The 24,263-nt window shown below is 43.5% G+C and overlaps 1 protein-coding gene across 1 annotated transcript in view; it reads left to right on the forward strand.

The window, feature by feature from the left end:
• HFM1 (helicase for meiosis 1) overlaps positions 1-24,263 on the forward strand; it is a gene marked incomplete at its 5' end in the record, with an annotated part of 582,583 nt that overhangs the window by 72,775 nt on the left and 485,545 nt on the right. Inside the window, one exon of the mRNA XM_082266347.1 lies at positions 3,830-3,981. Coding sequence (XP_082122473.1) covers positions 3,830-3,981 — 152 coding nt within the window. The remainder of the gene's footprint in view (positions 1-3,829; positions 3,982-24,263) is intronic.

Below are 24,263 nucleotides of genomic sequence, written 5' to 3' on the forward strand. Positions count from 1 at the left end.
AATGTGAACTTTGACTGGCTTTCTATGGTCCTCCGGAAAATGGGCTTCGAAGGACCTTTCAAACACGTCATAGAGGCCATGTACTCTTCTCCCGCGGCCAGGCTCTGGGTGGCTGGGTCCCTCACAGATGAATTTCGCCTCTATAAGGGCACGAGGCAGGGGTGTCCCCTTTCACCGCTAATATCCTAATTTTCACACAGAATCCCACAGCAGACATGCCCACTATACTCTCTATTTTTGACAAATTTTGATTGTGTTCAGGATTGCGAATTAATTATTCCAAAAGGGAAATCCTTCCACTGGGCCACACGGCTACCCCCACGTGGGCGCAAAACTCCCCCTTCACACTAGCCAAATCCCACATTACATATCTGAGTATAAAAATTGGTAGGACCCCCTCCTGTGTTTACACTCTAAACTCCCCCCTGCTTTTTACCAAGATCAAACAGGAACTTGAGGGTTGGATGGATTTGCCTCTCTCTCTGCTGGGAAGATGTCACTTATTCAAAATGGTGAGCTTTGCACGCCTCCTATATCCAATGCAAACCACTCCCATCTTACTCAAACATAAGAATGTACAATTGCTGCATAAAGCTATCTCTAAATTCATATGGAGAGGCAGGCGACCTCGAATTTCACTACGAAAGCTCTATCTTCCCAGGGGCGAGGGTGGGATTTCTCTCCCTGATATAAGATTGTATAATTTATCATGTTTGTTACAGATAACTTTGGACTGGATCTCCAACTCGTCTAAATTTTCTGACTTTGCACTCAACTTACGCACCCCCTTTCACTGGCAGCTCTACTCCACTCTAAATGGACAGATATGCCCCCCCACCTGCGGCAAAACATCCTCTTGAGAGACATGGTTCTCACATGGCGTGAGACCAGAAAACTTCTCCAGCTTCCGCCCTTTCTCTCTAAATTCCTACCCATCTGTTGAAACCCAAATTTTCTCCCGGGTCTGGACTCCCCAGCCTATACTCTCTGGGAACAGAACGGTTTACAGACCTTCTCAGATCTCTGCGACCTTTAATCTGGCAAACCCTGCTCCCCACAATCATTTCCCGGGATCACATATATTTCCGCTAATGCAATGCTTCAGCTTCATCAAATCCTCGGGCGGGGACCCCATTCGGAGGTTTCCAAGACCCGCTATTGGACCCCCTTCTAAGACAAGGAACCTACAGTATCAGGGACATCTATAAACCCTTCTTGAAGCTAACCTCTTTGCACTATGCCTCCTCTACGGCCTCTAATTGGGCCAAAGACTTTGAATCGGACAACATAGTGGAAAAAATATTTCAAGGATACAAAGCGACTCTCCAGCTGACCCTGAATGAAACCTGGCGCGAAACACAACTGAAAATTCTCCACAGAGCCTACATCCCATTTATTTCTAGCAAAGACAACAGCCCGACAAGTACCTGCCCTTATTGCTCAACAGCCAGGCCTACGCTGAAACACAGATTCTGGGACTGCTCCTCTATTTCTATATTCTGGGACCAATTCCTTTCATTCATCAGCGGGATCTCTTTGCTTCACCTTCCCAAGGACCCACTTCTCCTGATCTTTGGTTATTGGGACAAACATCTGCAGGTTTGGTTGAACCATTCCGGCCCCTTTTCCCACACCTGGCCTTTGTCATGTCAACTGGTGGCTCGCAGAGCCATACTCAAGAACTGGATTTCTACTACATGTCCATCCATCTCCCAAATCAAAAGGGATCTCCTAAACCTTCTTCGCTGTGATCAGCTCAACACTGACTTCAATCTCAAGACATCTGCAACCTGCTTCGCCTCCAAATGGCAAGATTTCCTCTCATAACTACCTCGTACTGATCAGCTCGATTCACTGCAGGACTCCTTTGTTTACTCGGATACTGGTCAATGAATAAGGAGTGTAGCTCCCCTCCCCTCCTCTCCCCCCCCTTTTGTTTATACCATGCCTTCCCCCTTTTACCAACTTCTTCCATGTCCCAAGGTCCCAGGACACGTTCCTTTCATTTCACCCTTTGGGCCGAATGCAGTCTGTCCAGCTACAAGTCCCCTTTGCCCTTGCCCAGCTTAGCCATTTCAAGGCATATGTATGGTGGTAACGGATGACCCTTGTTACTTATGTTTTTTCTGTATTCACAAGTTGTATTTTATATTTATAAAGTTTATTAGATACAACCAGATACAGGCAATACACATACAATACAAAAAAAAAGAAAAAAAACCTTGGTATGAGTTTGACATCATCACATATAAAAATCAACTCTCCCCTTAAATACCGGAAAAAAAGAAAATGCCCTCTCTGGTATGCAACTTTTTTTTTTTTTTTATCAATGTATCCCCAAACTATGTTTAACCGTACCAACAGATCACATACTATTTTAGACATAAGACACAAGTTGTATTTTATGATGTTTCTTCCTTGTACTATTGTTTGTTTTCTCAAAAAACAATACAATTACTTTAAAAAAAAAAAAAGAAGACTGTACAAGGACAGGCAGGAACTCCACAATAAGTAATATGAAAAGCCAATGTTTATTGTGAAATTAGCTTAAAAAGTACAATTTAGAACATCGGATGGCAGCCTCGATGGAAACCTTACTGTGTCATTGTGGCTTCATATGCATCCTTGTCAGCAGTGAAGATGGATGTCCACAAGTGTCGATGGAGGGGCAGGAAGTCAGGGCTGGAACCGGGGAACACACAAGGTCTGCTGAGGGAGCTCTAGCAGCCGATGGACCGATGTTGGAAGTCAGATGGGAGGAAGCCGCGTTCCACGTCCGTGGAACGCACTGGACAACCGGAAATAGTCAGGGCGCTCAGTGATGACGTCAATCACCGCGCCAGGAAGCCGGAAGACTGTCAGGTAACAGAAGGCAATGGAGGGCAAGCCAAGGAGAGTTGGTCCCTTCACTATGGCCAAATTACTTATTATGGAGTTCCTGCCTGTCCTTGTACAGTCTTTTTATGAACAATCACCATTGGGCTCCATTCCACCCACAAGCCTGTCTTTTAGCGCTCTTGTGCTCTATGTTTTGTATCTTTCTGCTTTCTGCCTAACCCCCTTATTTATGCAGGGGTTGTTGATCACTATACCCTCTCTAATGAAGGGCTGAAAGGTAGTTCCATTAAATGTTATTTTTTTTACAAGCATCCCACTTGTCTACAAGACCCCCCTCTTGCTAAAGTCAAGGGTTTGTGGTATCATGTTGAGCCAATACCATCTATTGATCTTTTGTTTAATCCAAGGATTAGGCACATTAGGTTGAAGCCTTTTCTGTTGTTCAATTGGCATTGATTTCTACACTTTGTGTAGTATCATATGCACGTTCTTTGGATCTTTTTCGTGGTTTTTGACTATCCCAGTTTTCTAAGAATATATTCAACTCTTGTGTATCTTAATGCACAATATAGGAAACAAGATTTTTGTACTTTAAATTATTTTGTCTTAGAGTCTATTGAGGTATATAGGCACTGCCTTTTTGGGTTATTGGCACTGATCCACTGCTTCTCACAAATCTGAAACAAAGTTAAAGAACTGGCTTAATATTTTTTTGTCTGCCAGTGTCCAACATTCTGAAGGCTCATGAAGTACAACTCCATCATCTAAAAATATTGTCAATTTCTGTATCCCTCGGGGGACCTCAATAAATATGTATATATGCCACACCAATGGAAATGGAATGTGCAATGTAATTAACAATATATTTAAAACATGAATGCAGGACAAACTGTAGATAACAAAAGGGGCAGAAACCTATTTTACATCTAACCCCCACAATGTTTAAACTATTCAGTCTAATAAGCTCAGAGTCATGCTGATGTTTTTTCAGTGGCACCCATAAAAGCGTTATGTGGTCAACGCTATGATAACTGGAAGGAGAAATTTGAACCCATTGGCCTACAATGTAAAGAGCTCACAGGAGATACAGAGGTGGATGACTTATTTGAGATTCAACACGCACACATTATCATGACAACTCCTGTAAGTAGATACCGTATATATAACACAGTGATATTGCACGTAACCAATGATTTAATATTATTTTCCCAATGCATTGAAAAGGCAGTTCTTGACTAACATTCAGCATTTTGAACCAAGTTAAAAGCAACAGTCACCTTACTGGTGGGTTAGACTTAGGCTCTCCATACACACATAGATTTATCTTGTTAAGGCTCCGGTTGAATGGCCAGATTAAAAATGTTGATGAATTTTGCTAACTTGTGTTTTTTTTTAATTTTTTTTATTTCAATAGTTTTTATTGTAGTTTTAGAGCCGGTTCACACTACCACGACCAGAAAGTCGCCCCATGAAGGAGCGACTTTTTAGCAGAGACTTGTAAGAGACTTGCAAGAGACTTGTAAGAGACTTAAATGATAGGCGACTTTGTCTGTGGGGAATGCCTGGCTAATCTTTTTCTTCTTCCTGGAAAGTCTGATCACAGTCGCTTAAAAATAGATAAGGATCCGACTTAGAGGCATCTCCCATTGAAGTCTATGTGCACAAGTCGGATAGAGGTCGCCTTGAAGTAGTACAGAAACATTTTCTGAAGTCGGAGCGACTTCAGTAGTGCATATTAAGATGGCTCTCATTCATTTACATTGAGTTTGTAATGACAAGAGACTTGGAGCGACTTGAGGGCACACAGGTCTCGTCCCAAGTCGGAGTAGTGTGAACCGGCTCTTAAAGCAGTATACAGATATATTTACTTAAACAATCATCTGAAAATTAGCAATATCAAGATGCAATTTCAATAAAATCAGCATCTAGGTTTCAAAGAAAAACCATAAACAATGTCATATGGCAATATGTATCAAATAACATTATAATAAATTGGTGGTCACCAATAGTAGCCAAATATCGGAACTGTAAAGAAATGTCAACTAAGACCAGTCTCCGTGTCTCACATCAGACGGTCCTGATCATATAACAGATTCATTAACCAAAGAAATATAAAAGAAAGAAAAATAATAGAAAGATATATAGGAGATTAGGGTAAAATATATCCCCTTAGTCCGAGCCCCCCCCCCCCCCAAAAGTGTGGCTAAACATTTAAGGAGCCTGAAGATATGCAATCCAGGTATTCCACACTTTCTCAAGCCTGGCTTGTCTATCTCTGGGAATACTGGTCAGTTTTTTAAAGGGATAAAGCATATGGAAATGTACATGTATTGCTGAGATGTAGTGAATGATTTTTCTTTTTTGACCAGACACACTTTAAATCAATCAACCACTTAGGGCAGTTTTACACCAGATACAGTCCAGTGCATTTATTTTCTACAACAAAAATGCATGGAGTATTGATCATATGGGTTCTAATGGGCTAGTTCACACCAGTATGGTCCGTTTAAGTGTATTCTAGTGCAGGAAAAAAAAAGTAGAACATGCTACATTTTTTCTGCACAGAACTGTACTAGAATGTGGCTTTAACGCTGAGAGGCCACATATACGCGGCCCTATGTAAATACATTACTGTTCTGAGTGCTCGCTCACTGCGCACCTGGCATAAAACACAGTGGGTACCAGGAAAGCTCAGGATGCATACTTGCAATCAGGAGCTTTTGGTCATGTGACCTCTGTGACTACCAATCACAGGTTTCACATGATCGGAATGCCCGCCTTTGGCATTTTAGAACCTCTTAAAGGGTTGGGAGGCAGCTGCGGGAACGGGTTAAGGCAAATCTCATAAAATGTAAACCTATTTCATTATTTTTATTTGATTTTTGTCGCGCTTCCCAACCCCCGGTGTGATGAAGGTGTCCATGCCCCCCGGCGCATCACAATCATGGTAAAGTGCCAATGACAGCAGCCCTTTACCACATGATGGCTTAGTCAGTTGTCAACAAGCCGGCGCATGTCCAGTTTGGTTCTCTCCTCGCACACCAATCGGTACAACGTGCAAGGAGAGAAGGGAGACCGCAGCACTGCTCACCCGTGCCTCATCCATGCCTCAATCATGCCCATCTGTGCCTCAATCATGCCTCAGTCATGCCAATCTGAGCCTCAATCATGCCCATGTGTGCCTCATCCGTGCCTCAATCATGCCAATCTGTGCCTCATCCGAGCCTCAATTATGCCCATCCGTGCCTCAAACATGCCCATCGCTCCTCAATCATGCCTATCTGTGCCTCTTCCATGCCTCAATCATGCCAATCTGTGCCTCATCCATGCGTCAATCATGCCCATCCATGCCTCAAACATGCCCATTGTTCCTCAATCATGACGATATGTGCCTCATCCATGCCTCAATCATGCCAATCTGAGCCTCAATCATGCCCATCTGTGCCTCATTCATACATATCTGTGCCACATCCATGCCTCATCTGTGCCCACCCATGCCCCATCTGTGCTCACCCTGCCTCAGCAGTGCTTATCCTTGCCTCATCTAGGCCACATCAGTGCTCATCCATTCCACATCAGTATAAAGAAAAAATGGGGAAGTGATTGGCGCTGCCTAATGGGGTGTTCGGGAGATCAGATTGTTTGGATATTAATGCGTCACTACTAAAAATAATCAATAATTAATATGGGGTGTGTACAATATAAATAAATATAATAAAAGATACGTGTAATAAAAGCTAGATTAAAATCTGTGTGTAACCGTGTTAAAACATGAAATATAAACTGTAAAATGTAAATCCAAAGGCCAAGAGTGCCAATAAACGTGTAAGTAAAAAATACACAAATAAATATATAGGGTTGTGCAGATCAAAAACTGAACATGTGCAGGCTAATTACAATAAATGGTCAATGTGTTGCACAATGTGTGCAAAATGAACAAATGTGTGCACAATCAACAATAAACCTATATAGCTAGGTGCAAGCCTAAATAAAGGGCTCTTCCAAATAGGATAAGCAAAATGAATAAAGTGTCCAGGAGTGTACAAATAATAAATAATAAATAATGTGAATGTAAAGTGCAAAGGTGTAAATGCTAAATTCTAGGAGTGGGACTTACTTAAAATAAACGGCTATGTATACTCTGTATAATGGCAGTAATAAGTAAAAAATAAAATATAATGAGAATACAATCACAAGCAATAAATATAACTGTAAATAAATACAGATGATAAATATAGCTGCCAATATATAAGTGCAACAGTGCAAAAGTGAGAGAAAAATGACTGTGCAAATCCAGCAAAAAAGTGAATATCACTATAGGGCGTCACACAAATCAATCCAAATATCGTGCAATCAAAGCTGATGAATGAATCCAAAAAGTCCTATAATTATATAGTCCATATACAGTGATTAAAGTGCTCTTTTCTCTATGCCCGGAGTGCAGTGAGTGGGCGGAAGGTAAGGTGCTCCCCTAAGCCTGGGGTCTTGCGCTTACCAGATTCCCGTACCCCTACAGGGGTAACCAGCGGGTCGATATTGGGGATCGCTCCCATACACTGGCAACCTGGTCGCTCCTAATATTCTTCCTCCCTATGCCCGATCTCACTCCGTCATAGGATATATGGTATCCGCTCAGTAGGTGAAAGAAATCCAGTACAGTACCCGGGTATGAAGAAAAAAGGGGAAAGGAGCCTCCGATAGTGCATTACTGTTTAAAAATACTTTATTCCGATCAAAAAGACATGTACTCACATAAACACAGAACCTATGGTGCGTCCGTCTGGCATAGGTGCCGCAACCTCCTCTCTCGTGGTGCACACCTGGGAGTAGCGTGCGTGCCAACCGCCGGATGTGCGTTCCGAGCCTCGGGATCGTTAGACGGAAGTGATGTGGTCACGCTCTCGACGCGTTTCATCACACTGACGTCATCTGGAGTAGCCTGAGGCTTGCACCTAGCTATATAGGTTTATTGTTGATTGTGCACACATTTGTTCATTTTGCACACATTGTGCAACACATTGACCATTTATTGTAATTAGCCTGCACATGTTCAGTTTTTCATCTGCACACCCCTATATATTTATTTGTGTATTTTTTACTTACACGTTTATTGGCACTCTTGGCCTTTGGATTTACATTTTACAGTTTATATTTCATGTTTTAACACGGTTACACACAGATTTTAATCTAGCTTTTATTACACGTATCTTTTATTATATTTATTTATATTGTACACACCCCATATTAATTATTGATTATTTTTAGTAGTGACGCATTAATATCCAAACAATCTGATCTCCCGAACACCCCATTAGGCAGCGCCAATCACTTCCCCATTTTTTCTTTATATTTCTGATGCTCCCCTCTCAGGGTCGCATCTTTTGAAGTGGGCAGCAGCCGAGTGTGGTGTTTTTACTATTTCCATATACTCCTTATCCTAAGCGCGGATTTTTTCTACAATTTTCACATTCCACATCAGTGCTCATCCATGCCACATCAGTGCTCATCCGTGCCACATCAGTGCTCATCTGTGCCACATCAGTGCTCATCTGTGCCACATCCATGCTACATCATTGCTCATCTGTGCCTCATCCATGCCACATCAGTACTCATCCGTGCCACATCAGTGCTCATCCATGCCACTTCAGTGCCACTACAGTGCTTATCAGTGCCCTACAGTGCCTCACAAAAGTGTAATGGGTAATCAGGAAATTCGATTTGTAATTTTATGTTCCTAGAGCACCTGACGGTGCATCTCTGAATGTTGGGCCTTTGTATGTGGCTAGGCTGGGTAAAAGTCTCACACATGTGGTATCCCCATTCTCAGGAGGAGTAGCAGAATGTATTTTGGCATGTCATTTTTGCTATGTACATGCTATGTGTTATAAATATCTTATAAAGAGTGCGCATGCGCGTCTGCTCCGAGATGGAGGACTGATCTCGGAGCTCCGCACCGCCTCAGCCGCTGAATCAGGGACAAAGACCGATTACCGTACCACACCGCTCCCTGCGCCCATCATCGTACGGCGGAACCTCCGCTCCCACACCTCAGATGTCCGGAGTCCCCGCAAGGAGAGATCTTATGCCTCAACTCGATCCCGGCCTGCGGACGCCTGGGGCTTACAAGATGGCGGCTCCCGACCCGCACAGCGCGGACACCTCGGCGGCTCCCTCGGACTCCATAGCGGATCAGGACCAGCCTGCATCCCTTCTGCGCACCCCATCTGCCCTCCCTGTGAGTGTTGGGGGACAGCCCTATCCGTCCCCGGCGTCCACAGAATCGCTCCTAGAGCACACCCTGGGGGAATTCGCCCTGACACCTCTGGGAGACTACACTTACAGCCCTGAGCCACAAGCTGCAGCAGCACAGGGCCTCTCCCCATGTCCCACTGACTTTGCTTCTATGATGGCCTCCTTCTCCAAGATGTTAGACAGGGGTCTTGCATTGAATGCCACACAGATCACCACCTCTATTCACCAAGACATACTCCACTTAGGATCACGGATTGATGCAATTGAAAAGAAATCAGACCAGACCATTGCTCGGATGCATCAGAACTCGTCCCACATTCAAGTGTTACAAGACCAACTTGACTACGCCATGTCTAAAATTGACGACCTGGAAAATCGGTCTAGGCGTTATAACTTCCGTATACGGGGGCTCCCGGAAGCAGTTAAGGACACTCATTTTGCGGTTCGTACATTTCTGAAAGAACTGATGCCTGACATTCCTGAGCACCGCCTAGAGCTGGATAGGGCCCATAGAGCCAGCCAGTCGCCAAGAGCTGATGGACTTCCTCGAGATATCGTTGTTAAGCCTCATTTTTATGCAATTAAAGAGGAAGTCATGAGGCTCACACGCAATATGGATCAGCTTTCCACTCAGGGGTCCCCCATTCAGGTCTTTGCGGACCTGTCTCCTTACACTATCCAGAAACGGAGGTCCTTGAAGCCGCTACTACTGATTCTCACCCAGAAGAATATCACTTATCGCTGGTCCTTTCCCTTCAGATTGACTTTTTCCTACCGCAACAAGTCCTATGGTTTTTCTTCGTTTCCGGATGGTGAGAAGGTTATGCTCCAACTGGGTCTCCTTTCCCAAGGACAGCTCTCTGCGAGTCAACATAAAGGAACTCCAGCTCCCAAACGACCATCTCCTACCAGCCCCGTGACTCCATCGTGGGTTAACCAGCAATCCAAGCGATCACGAGAAGCCAGACCGCCCTGAGGACACTTTTTTTTTTTTTTTTGGGGGGGCTGATATCTCCCGGTTCCACCTTTTTTTTTGCCTACATGGCACCTTGTCTCAGGCTTTTCGCCTAAGGGACTCTGGCTCTTGTTCTCTTGTTAGATCTATACCTCCCCTAGCGGGTACCATTTGGCACAGGGTTGTGCTATATTTCCCTCCCCACCCTCTGCTCCCTGCCTTTCCCCTCCTCCCTAATCCATCTCCCTTCTCCCTCTACCTCCCCTGAGACCTATCCCACCCTGCTCTTCCTTCCCCTCCCCTCCTCATGCCCTCCCATGAGCATCGATTGGGGGGGGGGGCTCTACTCCGGTACTCACAGGGGTGCTACCTATCCCCCTACCCCCACCCCATTTTGGTGTGCTCTCTTCCTTTCCGCTCACATAGATGCTACATTATATAAAGTGTTTATATGTTTTGAATGGTCTTTGTCCATAGTTTTCTGATTAAAGGGTGTGGGGAGGAGGGATCTTCTCCCTTCTCTTTTCACTCTCGGCAAAGGTAATTTGGCTGGGGCGGCAGCCATGCGCCTCACCTTGTCTTTGAGCAGAACCCCACTTCTACTCTCGGACAACCTTTTCTTTTCCTGTCTAGGAGCCCCTATTGGGCGTCCTAGGCGAGGACTTGGAGGCGACTTCCCGGACCCGGCTGGGCCCAGGGAACTCAGTCTCCTACTTGTTTTTGGTAATTTTTCCCCTCCCTTTTTATTTTTGAGTTTGTTTTTGTTATATTAGGGTTTTGCACCTGTGCGCTTCAATCTGCATCCACGGTCTGGTGCTTTGAACCTCGCTCTCTTTGTCTAATATTTCCTTTCTCTTCTCTTCACCCCCTCTGTCTCTTCCCTCATCTACTGCAGATTTTCCAGGTTCTGAAGAGATTCCCAGACGACGCACATTCCTGGAATTCACCTATCATCACCCCTCCAGCTCGGAGATCATCCTGCTCGGACCCTCTCCGCCTTTTTCTAGGGTAAGCCCTCTGATACACCCAGGGGCAGTCCTCCTCTCTGGTCCAGTATGGCATCCACTTCTGCACCTCCTCACCTATCCATAGTCTCACATAACACGCAGGGTCTGAACTCTCCCATTAAACGTCGGAAAATCTTCCAACTCTATCACTCCCAACACGTCGATGTCGCTCTACTGCAAGAAACTCATTTCCCCAAGAGCTATCGACCTTCCTTTCTTCATCACAAGTTTGATAAATTTTTTTTGGCCAACGCAGATTCCAAGACAAAAGGGGTGGCTGTGTGTATTGCCAAAAATGTACCCTTTTCTCTGTCCAATATGGTTGCTGATCCGGAAGGCCGCTACCTCTTGGTCACTGGCGACATAGATAACATCACATACTCCTTCATTTCTTATTATTCCCCGAACAAGGGACAGGCAACGTTCTTTAAGGAAATGTTGGATACCCTATCGCCTCATTTCAAAGGACTTGTAATCTTAGGGGGAGACACGAATGTGGCCCTGGATCGTTCCATCGACCACTCTCTGAAGGGTCTTTCTAAAAATAAACACTTACCCAAACAAAGCACCAAAATCGCTCGCTCTGTCTATTCATCTGATCTCTCAGACATTTGGAGGGAACTTAACCCGCGGACCAAGGATTACACTCATTACTCGGCCCCACACCGTATTTACTCGCGAATAGATCATATTTTCATTAAGACGTCCATGATCCCTCTTGCCTTAAAAGCTAGCATTAGGGAAACTGCACTCTCGGACCATGCCATGGTTCACCTCTCACTAGCCAGGTCATCATGCTCTGGCCGACCGTCCAGGTGGCGCCTTAATGAAGCTATATTGAGCAACCCAGCACACTGTGCGCTTGTCACGGATGCCTTGAAAGCATATTTCCATGACAACGATACCGGAGACGTCTCACCCGAAATTCTATGGGCAGCACATAAACCCACGATTAGGGGCAAGCTTATTCACATAGCTTCCCAGCTGAAACGTGACCGCTTACAGGCTGTAGCTGATTTGTCAAACACATTTCTCGAAGCATCGAAATCGCATAAAGCTAATCCCTCAATAGACTCCCTCGCTAAACTCGATTCTTCTCGTTTAGCCCTGAATCTTGCCCTCACGACTGAAGCGGAAAAACATATTCGCTGGTCAGGTGCCCGCTCATACATCTCTAGAGACAAAATAGGTACAAGACTCGCAACTAAACTGAATCCCAAAGCAAAATCTACCTCCATACCTAAGATCCGTACTAAACAAGGCGACCTGACTCAACACCCCCAGAAGGTGTTGGCGGCCTTTCAAGACTTTTATTCTGAACTCTACTCTGCCCCTCCGATTTCCCCTTCCAATGCAGACGACTTTCTTAAGGAGCTGGACCTCCCCACTCTCTCCAAAGAACACTCTGCTCTTATGGAGAAACCTATTTCTGAATCCGAAGTACTCCTAGTTCTCAAGTCCCTCAAACTTAATTCGGCACCTGGCCCGGATGGGCTCCCCAATCTTTATTACAAAAAATTTGATGCCACCCTCGCGCCTTATATGGTCCGTTTCTTTAATTCTCTCAGAGACGGCCATAACCTAGCACCGGATTTGAACGCAGCCACCATCTCACTTATCCCTAAACCCGGAAAAGACCCTAGCGATGTAGCAAACTATCGCCCGATCTCGTTAATTAACAACGACCTTAAGATCCTTACCAAAGTCTTAGCAAACAGATTATCCTCTTTTATTGCTAACTATGTTCATATTGACCAAGCTGGCTTTATTCCGGGTCGACAGGGCACTGATCAGATAAGGCGAGCGATTGATATTATCTCCCTCCTCCGCTCTCGGTGGAATGGTGGTCATGCGCAAGAAGGATACCTCCTTTCGATTGATCTTAGGAAGGCCTTCGATTCCGTCTTGTGGCCCTACATATTTCAGGTTCTGCAAAGATGGGGCTTTGGTCCCAATTTCCAGGGCTTGCTTCAGTCACTCTACTCCACCCCGTCTGCCCAAATCCGCGTTGCAGGGCAATACTCCTCATCTTTCCCCATTGAAAAAGGCACTAGACAAGGCTGCCCACTCTCCCCGCTTATCTTCGCTATAGCTATTGAGACTTTAGCTATCGCGATCCGGACTCAACCTGATATCAAAGGGGTCACTTGCGGGACCCAAGAACATAAATGCGCCCTGTTTGCTGATGACCTCCTGCTATTCATCACATCTCCTCTTACATCCACACCTAACCTTCTCAAACTCTTGCACACGTTCGGCCAAATCTCGGGCCTCCACATCAACACCGCTAAATCAATGGCACTGAATATCTCCATCCCTGCTAGTTCATTAGACAATCTTCGGACTTTTTTTCCATTCACCTGGAGCTCTCATCTCATACCCTATCTAGGGATCAACCTACCTAACTCGATTGATAAACTTTATGATGTAAACTATCCCAGCACCCTTAGAAAATTGGAAGAAGATATTAAGTCTTGGTCCAAACTTGAGCTTTCCTGGATAGGGAGGATCAATACGGTCAAAATGACCCTGCTGCCACGTATCCTTTACCTATTTAGGTCGCTCCCCATCCGCCTTAAAAAATCGCAACTGGCACCATTACAATCCAAAATTATTCACTACATTTGGGGCAACAAAGGCCACCGCTGCCCGCAATCCACTCTTTTTCGTAGGAGAGATGACGGGGGCTTGGGTCTCCCCTCATTATGGTGGTACTACCAGGCGGCTCAACTCGCCCAATTCTCAATCATATACTCCAGGGGCCAGAAACCCGATTGGGTGCGTATTGAGAGACAAGCGGCCCCTCATCACACGCTTGATTTCCTCCTATGGTGTAAACCTAAGACCCGACCCCCTATCCTTTCTCCTACCCTATCTCACTCCATATCTCTATGCGATAAACTGTACAAACTCTCAGCCCTCACGTCCGACCTGAAACCCTTGACCCATCTATTTAACAACCCCGACTTCCCACCGGGACTGGATATTGGGGCCTTTAAATGGTGGCTCAACAAAGGCCTCTTTAGAATAGGTCATTTTTTTAATCGAATGGGCCCTCTTTCTCACGGCCACTGCACGAAACTCCTTAAGATGCCCCCCACTGAAACCTTTCGTCACACACAGATTTCTCACTTCCTTCATTCTATTTGGTCCAATACACACGAACCCCCTCGACTCACTCCGTATGAGAATTGGTGCTCTAACATTCTGGATCAGAGAGGGGGTATTTCCACTATCTATGCCTCCCTAACGGGTGCCGGGGACAAACCATCTTATGCTGCCTCATGGGAATCAGACCTGAATGAATCGTTCTCGCATGAAATATGGACCCGATGCTTCCTCCGCTCCTACAGGGGTATTCTGAATGTTGCTCTGATAGAAGCTAACGTGAAAATCTTTACCAGGTGGTACAGGGTCCCGACCAGATTGGCCTCGATGTTTCCCAACGCTTCTCCCTTATGTTTCCGCAATTGTGGAATGACTGGTTCGATGTTCCACACTTGGTGGTCTTGTCCGCGCATTAGATCCTATTGGAACAAAATTTTTCACCTAATGCGGAGAGTATCAGGCCTCGCTATCCCACAAAATCCCAAAATAGCCCTCCTAAACTTTCCCATCGAACGTGCTTCTAAACACTTATCCAGACTTCTTTTTTTCATACTGCTGGGTGCTAAAATGACTCTGGCTAGGTCATGGAAGCGGGATACAGTCTCCTTCAATGCAGCTAAGAGGAAAATTTCCTGGCTCATGACCCAGGAGAAATTGGCTAGTATACTGCTTGATAAAAAGGACGCGTTCGAGAAAGTTTGGGAACCTTGGGCAGTATATACAAACACGCCCCTTTATCCGGGTCATTTATCGTCAGATGCTGGGAATCTCTGATCTGCCTGCACTATCATAGCCCCTCCTTCCTTTTTCTCTTCTTCCCTGCCTTGTTTAGGATGAGCCTTCCTATCCCACCTTTTCTTCTTGCCCCTTTCTCGCTTTTCCCCTTTTTTTTGTTTTCTTGTTTTCAGTATCCTGAGAACCCTTCAAGCATAGACCGCTGTTCTTGGCTGATTGATTGTTAGCCGCACTCTTTTCGATTTTTCACTACTGCATATATGTCGAATGTTATCCATGAGGTCGCTTTAGCTTGTTTTTCCCCTGGAACCGCTTACACTTCACGTTACGGCACTCATATTTTCAGATGTCTTGTGTTCCCCCCCATCCCCCCCCCTTCTTTTTTTTTTTTTTTTTTTTCTCTCTCTTCCCTGCCTCACGGCATCTTTATGGTTGAAAACTGGTGGTAGGGGTTCCCCCCTCTCTCTGGAGACAGTTAGTGATCCCAATGGGGGTCTCCTGGGATTGGGGAGGGCCTTCCCCGCCCCCCTATATGATAAAGAATTTCTCCCTTCCCCCCCCCTTTTTTTTTTTTTTTTCTCCCCTTCTGCGGTCCAACATGTCTGTTTTTTTTCTAATCTCTGCCTCATGATACCGTTCTGGTTAAGTTACTATCTGATTGTATTAGTGTTCTCTTGTGATACCCTCATGATATGTACTGTTCTTGAAAATTGAGCATGTTTTGGTTCACTGATTAATGAAAAATAAAAACTTTTTGCAAGAAATATCTTATAAATGGACAATTTTGTGTAAAAAAAAAAAAAAAAATCAATTTTCATTTACTTTCCACATTTTCCAAAAACTTGTGGAAAAAAAATACATGTTCAAAAGACTCGTGCCTCCTAAACTATGTGTTAGGGTGTTTGCTTTCCAAAATAGGGTCATTTTATGGGCATTTCCTTTGTCCTGGTGCTCCGGTGCCTTCAAAAGTGTGATAGGTTGTCAGGAAATGATATGTGTAATTTATGCTTCTTGAACTTCTGGAGGTGCTACTTGGATCTTGGGCCTCTGTATATGGCCAGGCTGTGAAAAAGTCTCACACATGTGGTATCCCCATACTCATGAGGAGTAGCAGAATGTATTTTGGGGTGTAGTTGAAAGTATGCCTATACAGTTGTGAGAAATAACTTGGTAATATGACAATTTTGTGGAAAATAAATCAATAAAAAAAAAATCTTCAATATGCAAAGAAATGTGGAAAAAAAATACAACTTCAAAAAACTCACCATGTCTCTTACTAAATACCTTGGAATGTCTACATTCCAAAAAGGGGTCTTTTGGGGGTATTTGTACTGTCCTGGCTTGTTAGTGTCTCAAGAAATGAGATAGGTTAGCAGCACATAAGGTGTGATCAATTTTCGATGATTGGCACCATAGCTTGTAGACTCTATAACCTTCACAAAGACCAAAAAATACATTATTATTTGGGTTATTTTTATCAAAGATATGTAGCTATATAACTTTTGGACAAAATTTATGAAGAAAAATTACTAAATTTGCAAACATTTTTAACCGAAACAAAGAAAAATGAATTTTTTTTACAAAATTGTCAGCCTTTTTTCATTTATAGAGCAAAAACAAAAACAAAAAAACAGTCATGATTAAATACCACCAAAAGAAAGCTCTATTTGTGTGAAAAAAAGGACAAAATGTCATATGGGTACAGTCTTCCATGGCTGAGTAATTGTCATGTGAGAGCACTGAAAGCTCAAAATTGGTCTGTTTAGGAATGGGGTATAAGTGCCCAGTGGGTAAGTGGTTAAAGTTACAAAACAGAGCTTTTGGCATTGCCAGCTCAGTGATATGTAACCTGTAGCGCTACCCCTGTAGTAGCCTCTGGGTATAACAGGTCCTCTGTTCCTTGACTTGACCTCCTCAAGAACTTTAGCCCCTCTGACACATTACGCTGAATACACAAAGCATGCATTAACACAGAAAATCACTGAAGCTAATATGTGATACCCAGTGGTGGTACTAAATGAGTTAGTAAAGGCAAGTCTTAATATATTGTCACACGATATGAATTGTAATGAAGGAAAGCATAAACATAGATTGACAGAAGTAATAACACAGTTTGACATAAAATGGGAGGATGAGGGAGGGAGAGGGTGTTTGGTTCTATAGAGAGAGTAAGAGGAAAGTAGAGTCACTTATTTGGTAAAGAAAAGAACACGCCTACAGTCAGGGCACACTCGAAGTTGCATATTGGTGGATAAGGGTAGAATTGGTTCTTTATTTGCAGACACTGAGTATAAAATATAGAAGCTATGGGTTTAGGAATTTGATTCCTGTTTATATAGAAGGGTTCAAAATCTATATATTTACAACTTGAATTTTTTTTTTCTTTTTTAGTTTTAAATTTTTAAGTTTTTTTTCTTTTTTTTGTGGTTTTTATGAGTTAAAATGAATGGTAAAGTAAAGATCTGTTCATGCAATGTGAGGGGATTAGGAGATCCGTTTAATAAAAATAGCTTTGTTTAAGACTGTTTCAACCCTTAACCGCTTGCCGACCGCCGCACGACTATTTACTGCGGCGGTCAGCCCCTCACAGGCAGAGCGACATAGTACTACGTCGCTAGCCTGTGAGGTTCTAGGAAGCGAGCGCGTGCCCCCGGAGGCGTGCTCCCGCGCGGTCACGGACCCCCCCGCGCATGTGACCGGCGGACCCTATGTCCGCCGGTCACTCGGCGATCGTCGCTGCAGAGGGAGAAAGGCAGACGGCTAATGTAAACAAGCCGCCTGTCATTCTCCCCTGTAGGAATGGTGATCATACGGTTCTACTATGTAGGACCGTTGATCACTGTTCCTACACCTCAAGCCACAGCCAATCACAGTTAGAATCACGCCCCTAGGGACACACATAACCCCTCCCTCTCAAAAAAAGTTAACCCCTTCACTGCCAGTGTATTTTTACAGTAACAGTGCATATGTATAGCACTGATTACTGTAGAAATGTCACTGGTAACCCCAAAAGTGTCAAAAATGTCAGTCAAGGGTCCGATCTGTCCGCCGCAATGTCGCAGTACCGCAAAAAAAATCGCAGATCGCCGCCATTACTCGTTAAAAAAAAAACAACAAAAATGACAAAAATCTTTCCCTTTGTTAGTAAACGCGATAACTTTTGCGCAAACCAATCAAAATACGCTTTTTGCGATTTTTTTTACCAAACATATGTAGCATAAAACAAATTGGCCGAAAATGTTAAAAAATTTAGATTTTTACATTTTGGGGGGGGGGGGGGAATTTCATATAAAAAAATTTGAAAAATATTGTTATTTTTGCAAAATTGTCGCTCTTTTTTTGTTTATAGCGCACTATCAAAAAATCGCACAGGTGATCAAATACCTCCAAAAGAAAGCTCTGTTTGTGGGAAAAAAAGGACGTCAAATTTGTTCAGGTACAGCATCGCACGACCGCGCAATTGTCTGTTAAAGTCACGCAGTGCCGAATCGCAAAATAGGCCCTGGTCAGGAAGGGGGTAAAATCTTCCGGGGCTTAAGTGGTTAAAGTATCTGTCCTTTGCCTACAGGAGACGCACCGGACCAAAGCAACATTTGAGCGTTTAAAATGTAAAGGATTCCCTTATCAGTACCATTCAGTGTATACTTCATACTTAAGGGGAAGTATCCTAATACATAGATCAGTAGCATTCTCCTGTAGGCAAATAAAAGTAGATGATGAGGGTAGATACATATTCATATATTGCACACTGGCAGAAATGCCATGCATGCTTATGAATGTATATATTCCTCCCCCTTTTAAAGTAGAGATAATTAAACATGTATTGGTATTTATGATTGATAAATCAAGGGTGCCAATTTTGATTGTAGGAGATTTCAACGTGGTAATGAATACTCAGATAGATAGGTTTCCTCCGGGAAAGGGATCTGAACAAAGCCCATATATGTTATTGTATAGGATATTTAAAGAAAGGTTGAAGGATATTTCTATCCAACTGCTCAAATTTTTTTTGTGTCAATCTGGAGTACACTCATCACTTTCTAGAATAGACATGGCAATGAGGAATGATATTCTCTCCCCACTAGTAACAGAGATTAGATACGAGGCTAGAGGGTTGTCGGACCACTCTCCTATAACCCTGATACTGGGGATAGGGAAGAGGTGGGTTAAGGTAGAGTGGAGAGTGAACCCCTTTTGGCTACAACTGATTGCCCCTAGAGAGTATGTGATAGAGACAGTTCAGGAGTTCTTGGCCCATAATAGAGCATCAGCAACACCGAGTATAGTGTGGGATACCCTTAAAGCTTATTTAAGAGGGTTTCTTATCCAGCAGATCTCTAGGAAGAAAAGATCTTATAAAGACTGGGAGATGATTATAATGGGGAAAGTGGCTGAAATGGAAAAAGCATGTATAGAAGATCCATCATCAGAAAATTTGCACGGAGGTACAACAGCTATATCACACATTAGCTCTGAAGAAAGCTGAGAACAAACATTTTTTGTTAAAACAAACCCATTATGAGGGAGGAGAAAACACCGGACACATGCTGGCCCTCTTGGCAAAGTCCCAAAATATTTTTACGTTCTCTACAATGACTATTGGGACTTGTGCTGGAAAGGTGACCAGATGTCCGGTAGAAATATTGAACATTTGTAAGGATTATTACTCTGACCTGTATAGTACTAGGAGAGGAGAGGTAGGTGGTGAGTTGGGAGACTTTATTCAGGAGTTGACAATCCCCCATCTTTCAAAAGATGATAGGGAATTGTTAGAAGCACCTATTACCATGAAAGAATTACAAGAGGCAGCTAATCATAAAACACCAGGCCTGGATGGACTACCAAGTGAGATCTATAAGGAGTATGGGGAATTAATGTCAGTGCTGTATCTTGGCCTAGGCCAACAAGGCCCAGGCCTAGGGCGGCACTGTGCAGGGAGGCAGCAAAAAAGCTCCTCCCGGTTCCCGCACTAAAAGGGTCACTTTTTGGATAGTGCCATTCTTGTGGGGCGAATTGGACCAGAGGGTAGGGTCCAGGAGGCAAATCAATCTGGCACCCACATCAAGCATTCACACTGCTACCTGCCGGTATGATAAAACCTGCAGATGGGGACATTCGGACAGACCACAGGCCACCAACCACACTTAATACAACTGGCCCGATGGCCCCCAATGCTAATAAGTATGGCACTGCAGCCTAATGCTCCACCTACCCTCCTCTGCCCCCAGGTATGGCAGGCATCATGTCAATAATATAATTTCATTTCTTTAAACACCCTTGTCCTTGAGCGAGCATATTGAATTGCATCTTATACAATTAAGACTTTTAATTGTATATGATGGTTATAATATTTTGGTCCTGTTCACCTCATATGTGCTATCACAATATGTCACTGGATTAGTAAGATTATTCCTATCTTATAAGATATTTGGACTTGTGTTTGCTGCCACTGATTATTTCACTTATTTGTATAATGACTCTGGACTTCCTAATCATTATACAAATAAGTGAAATATTCCTATAATTACAATCAGTGGCAGCAACCAGAAGTCCAAATATCTTAGGCTGCACTAATGGGCACTGATAGGCTGCACTGATGGCAACTGATGAGGCAACACTGATATGCTGCACAGATGAGGCTGCACTGATGGGCAGTAATGAGGCGGCACTGATAACGCTGCACTGATGGGCACTGATGAGGCTGAATTTATGGGAACTGATGAGGCTATGCTGATGGGCACTGATACACTGTGGTTGTGGTCTGTGGTTTACAGATGACAGGACGGGTCCTAAACATGAAGGGGTGTGGCCTTTATAGGAAGGGGTGTGTCATATTTAAATTAGGGGGGTGCACAAGTTTAGTCAGGCCTAGGGCAGCACAAAACCTAAATACATCACTGATTAATGTTGCCAGAGTTGTTGCGTGTGGAAAACGGGGCATAGGAAAAAGGAGAACTACTGCTCTCCATGTGTAACGCTCCTGCGTTTTTACTGTAAGCTGGATTTGCAGCTGCAGAATCTCCACTCAGTAGTCATGTAGAGATGTGTTGGAATACCAGATCTAACTCTCCAGACTCATCACTGTGGGCCTGTCTGCTTCAGCATACAGATATACACACACTCAATAAGATGTTCCTGGAGTGATAGGATGTATATGATAGTATTGAGGTGATGTGCTGAAGGGACAGGTGTGAGCAGTGACAGTAATGGTAAGCACTTGATAGTAATGTTCAGGAGAGTAGTAGATGGTAATAGGTAGAATGCAGATAGGTTAGTAATCATGTATGGTAACAGGTGGTAAGGACAGCAGATGACATATACAGGATAGACTAACCCAGTGCAAGGATAGATGGTAGTAGACTCAAGAGCTAGCAATCTATGTAACAGTGCAGATGGTAGAATTAGTATGCATAGATAGTAATAGTCCTTAATGTGCAGAAGATGATAGTGTAAGTTAGTTATGGAGGATTCCCCTGTGGGGTACTTATCACTAGTAAGGTTTAGTAAGTAGAGGGGTCCAGTAGTGAAGGAGTGATCCGGTAGCGAGATACGGGATCAGTAGCGAGGTTCCGGTCTGTTCCAGGTAAAGGCAAATAGCTGGAGGTTCCGACAGCAAGACAAGGCTTGTAAGCATGTAGGCACACATTGAACGAACAACGTGAGAGAGAACGCCGGCGATTGAAATAGCCACTCGGCGGTGCTCAGCGATGACGTCATCTGTCTTAAAGGTGTATGCGTTCCACCTAACTAGAAAGGTGGGGACGCAATGTTGAAAGGAAAATGGTAATTAAGGGTACCAAAGGTACCAGAATCTTACACCATGACAGAAGCTACGATAATAATATTGCCAAAAGAAGGGCTCCCCACACATCCTTGGTGGAAGCATTGGAGGCGGACACTCTTGAGGGGGGGGGGGGTCAATGCCCCCTTGAAAAATAATGATTAAGGTATGGAATATAACATGAACAATGTTTCAGTATCTAGGATGCATATTGTGCACAAAATATTAATGTGCAAAATCATCGAGGAGCTGAGTATTAATGTCCTATCCAATGTGGGGGTCACTGTACCTTTCAATGACTGTTGACCACCTCCACAATTTGGAGACAGCTCACACAAAAACAATATAAATGTGGTGTTCCACCGAAACAAATTAAGAGCTTATATTAAAATCTTATATTAAGGTGTAATTATAAAGTCCACTTAATGAAAGAAAGATGTCCAAAGAGTGAAAATGTTGATATCCTTGTGTATATCTACCAAGTCCACCAAATATACCAAGTATAATTCCAAGTGAAAGAGCAGGTATATCTCCACCAGTTTAGCTGCCACCACAATAGACACAAGGAGCGCTTACCGGAACATGTGGACTCTTTATGCCTTTGGCACAGAGTCATGCAAGCAATAGGTTAAAGGTCTTGTAGAAAATGTCTATCACCGATAACCTCCTCTGGTAGACCAATTCACTCAGATAGCATCCTTTCCCCAGGATCCAGGTACTCCGAACACAAAAGAAAGCCTCCACATTGTGTAATAACCCATGGATAAGTATATTTATTAAAAGTAGAAAACTTACAGTAAAGAGGATGAATAATGGCAATGCATAGTGATCACAATCTGTTGGTACAAGCACAATAGGGTGGTAGGTTGGTAGGTTCACTGTAACCCTTAACCCGACGTACGTTTCGTCTCTTCTTCTGGGGTATGAGTAACTCTCTACCTTTGCGCTTATATATATTGTCTTCAATAATATCTAATCTAATCATACTTAATTGATTATTACCTTGAGGGAACATCAATCCACATGGTAATCTCGGCTTGTGTTCCACGTCTCGCTTTGGAACACAATGTGTATCAATGTGTGTTTGAATGGATAGCCAAACCTCATATTCAAAGTGAGGCTTGTCTAATCTAATATTAAAAATTATTCCAGATCTATGTATAGAACGTGATTATACCTATTATACCTAATTGGCAGACAAGTAGATACCTGAGAAGGGAAATCTAAAAATAAATAATTATTCTCATATGCATATATAAAATTAATCATTATATACAGTGCCTTGTGAAAGTATTCGGCCCCCTTAAACTTTTTGACCTTTTGCCACATTTCAGGCTTCAAACATAAAGATATAAAACTGTAATAAACAGTCATAAAGTGGAACGAAATTTATTGGATATTTCAAACTTTTTTAACAAATAAAAAACTGAAAAATTGGGCGTGCAAAATTATTTAGCTCCCTTAAGTTAATACTTTGTAGCGCCACCTTTTGCTGCGATTACAGCTGTAAGTCGCTTGGGGTATGTCTCTATCAGTTTTGCACATCGAGAGACTGAAATTTTTGCCCATTCCTCCTTGCAAAACAGCTTGAGCTCAGTGAGGTTGGATGGAGAGTGTTTGTGAACAGCAGTTTTCAGTTCTTTCCACAGATTCTCGATTGGATTCAGGTCTGGACTTTGACTTGGCCATTCTAACACCTGGATATGTTTATTTGTGAACCATTCCATTGTAGATTTTGCTTTATGTTTTGGATCATTGTCTTGTTGGAAGACAAATCTCTGTCCCAGTCTCAGATCTTTTGCAGACTCCATCAGGTTTTCTTTCAGAATGGTCCTGTATTTGGCTCCATCCATCTTCCCATCAATTTTAACCATCTTCCCTGTCCCTGCTGAAGAAAAGCAGGCCCAAACCATGATGCTGCCACCACCATGTTTGACAGTGGGGATGGTGTGTTCAGGGTGATGAGCTGTGTTGCTTTTACGCCAAACATAAAGTTTTGCATTGTTGCCAAAAAGTTTGATTTTGGTTTCATCTGACCAGAGCACCTTCTTCCACATGTTTGGTGTGGCTCCCAGGTGGCTTGTGGCAAACTTTAAACGACACTTTTTATGGATATCTTTAAGAAATGGCTTTCTTCTTGCCACTCTTCCATAAAGGCCAGATTTGTGCAGTATATGACTGATTGTTGTCCTATGGACAGAGTCTCCCATCTCAGCTTTAGATCTCTGCAGTTCATCCAGAGTGATCATGGGCCTCTTGGCTGCATCTCTGATCAGTTTTCTCCTTGTATGAGCTGAAAGTTTAGAGGGACGGCCAGGTCTTCGTAGATTTGCAGTGGTTTGATACTCCTTCCATTTCAATATTATCGCTTACACAGTGCTCCTTGGCATGTTTAAAGCTTGGGAAATCTTTTTGTATCCAAATCCGGCTTTAAACTTCTCCACAACAGTATCTCGCACCTGCCTGGTGTATTACTTGTTCTTCATGATGCACTCTGCGCTTTAAACCGACCTCTGAGACTATCACAGTGCAGGTGCATTTATACAGAGACTTGATTACACACAGGTGGATTCTATTTATCATCATT

This window comes from Pelophylax lessonae (assembly GCF_965119305.1).
Source record: "Pelophylax lessonae genome assembly, chromosome: 8".
Lineage (NCBI taxonomy): Eukaryota > Metazoa > Chordata > Amphibia > Anura > Ranidae > Pelophylax > Pelophylax lessonae.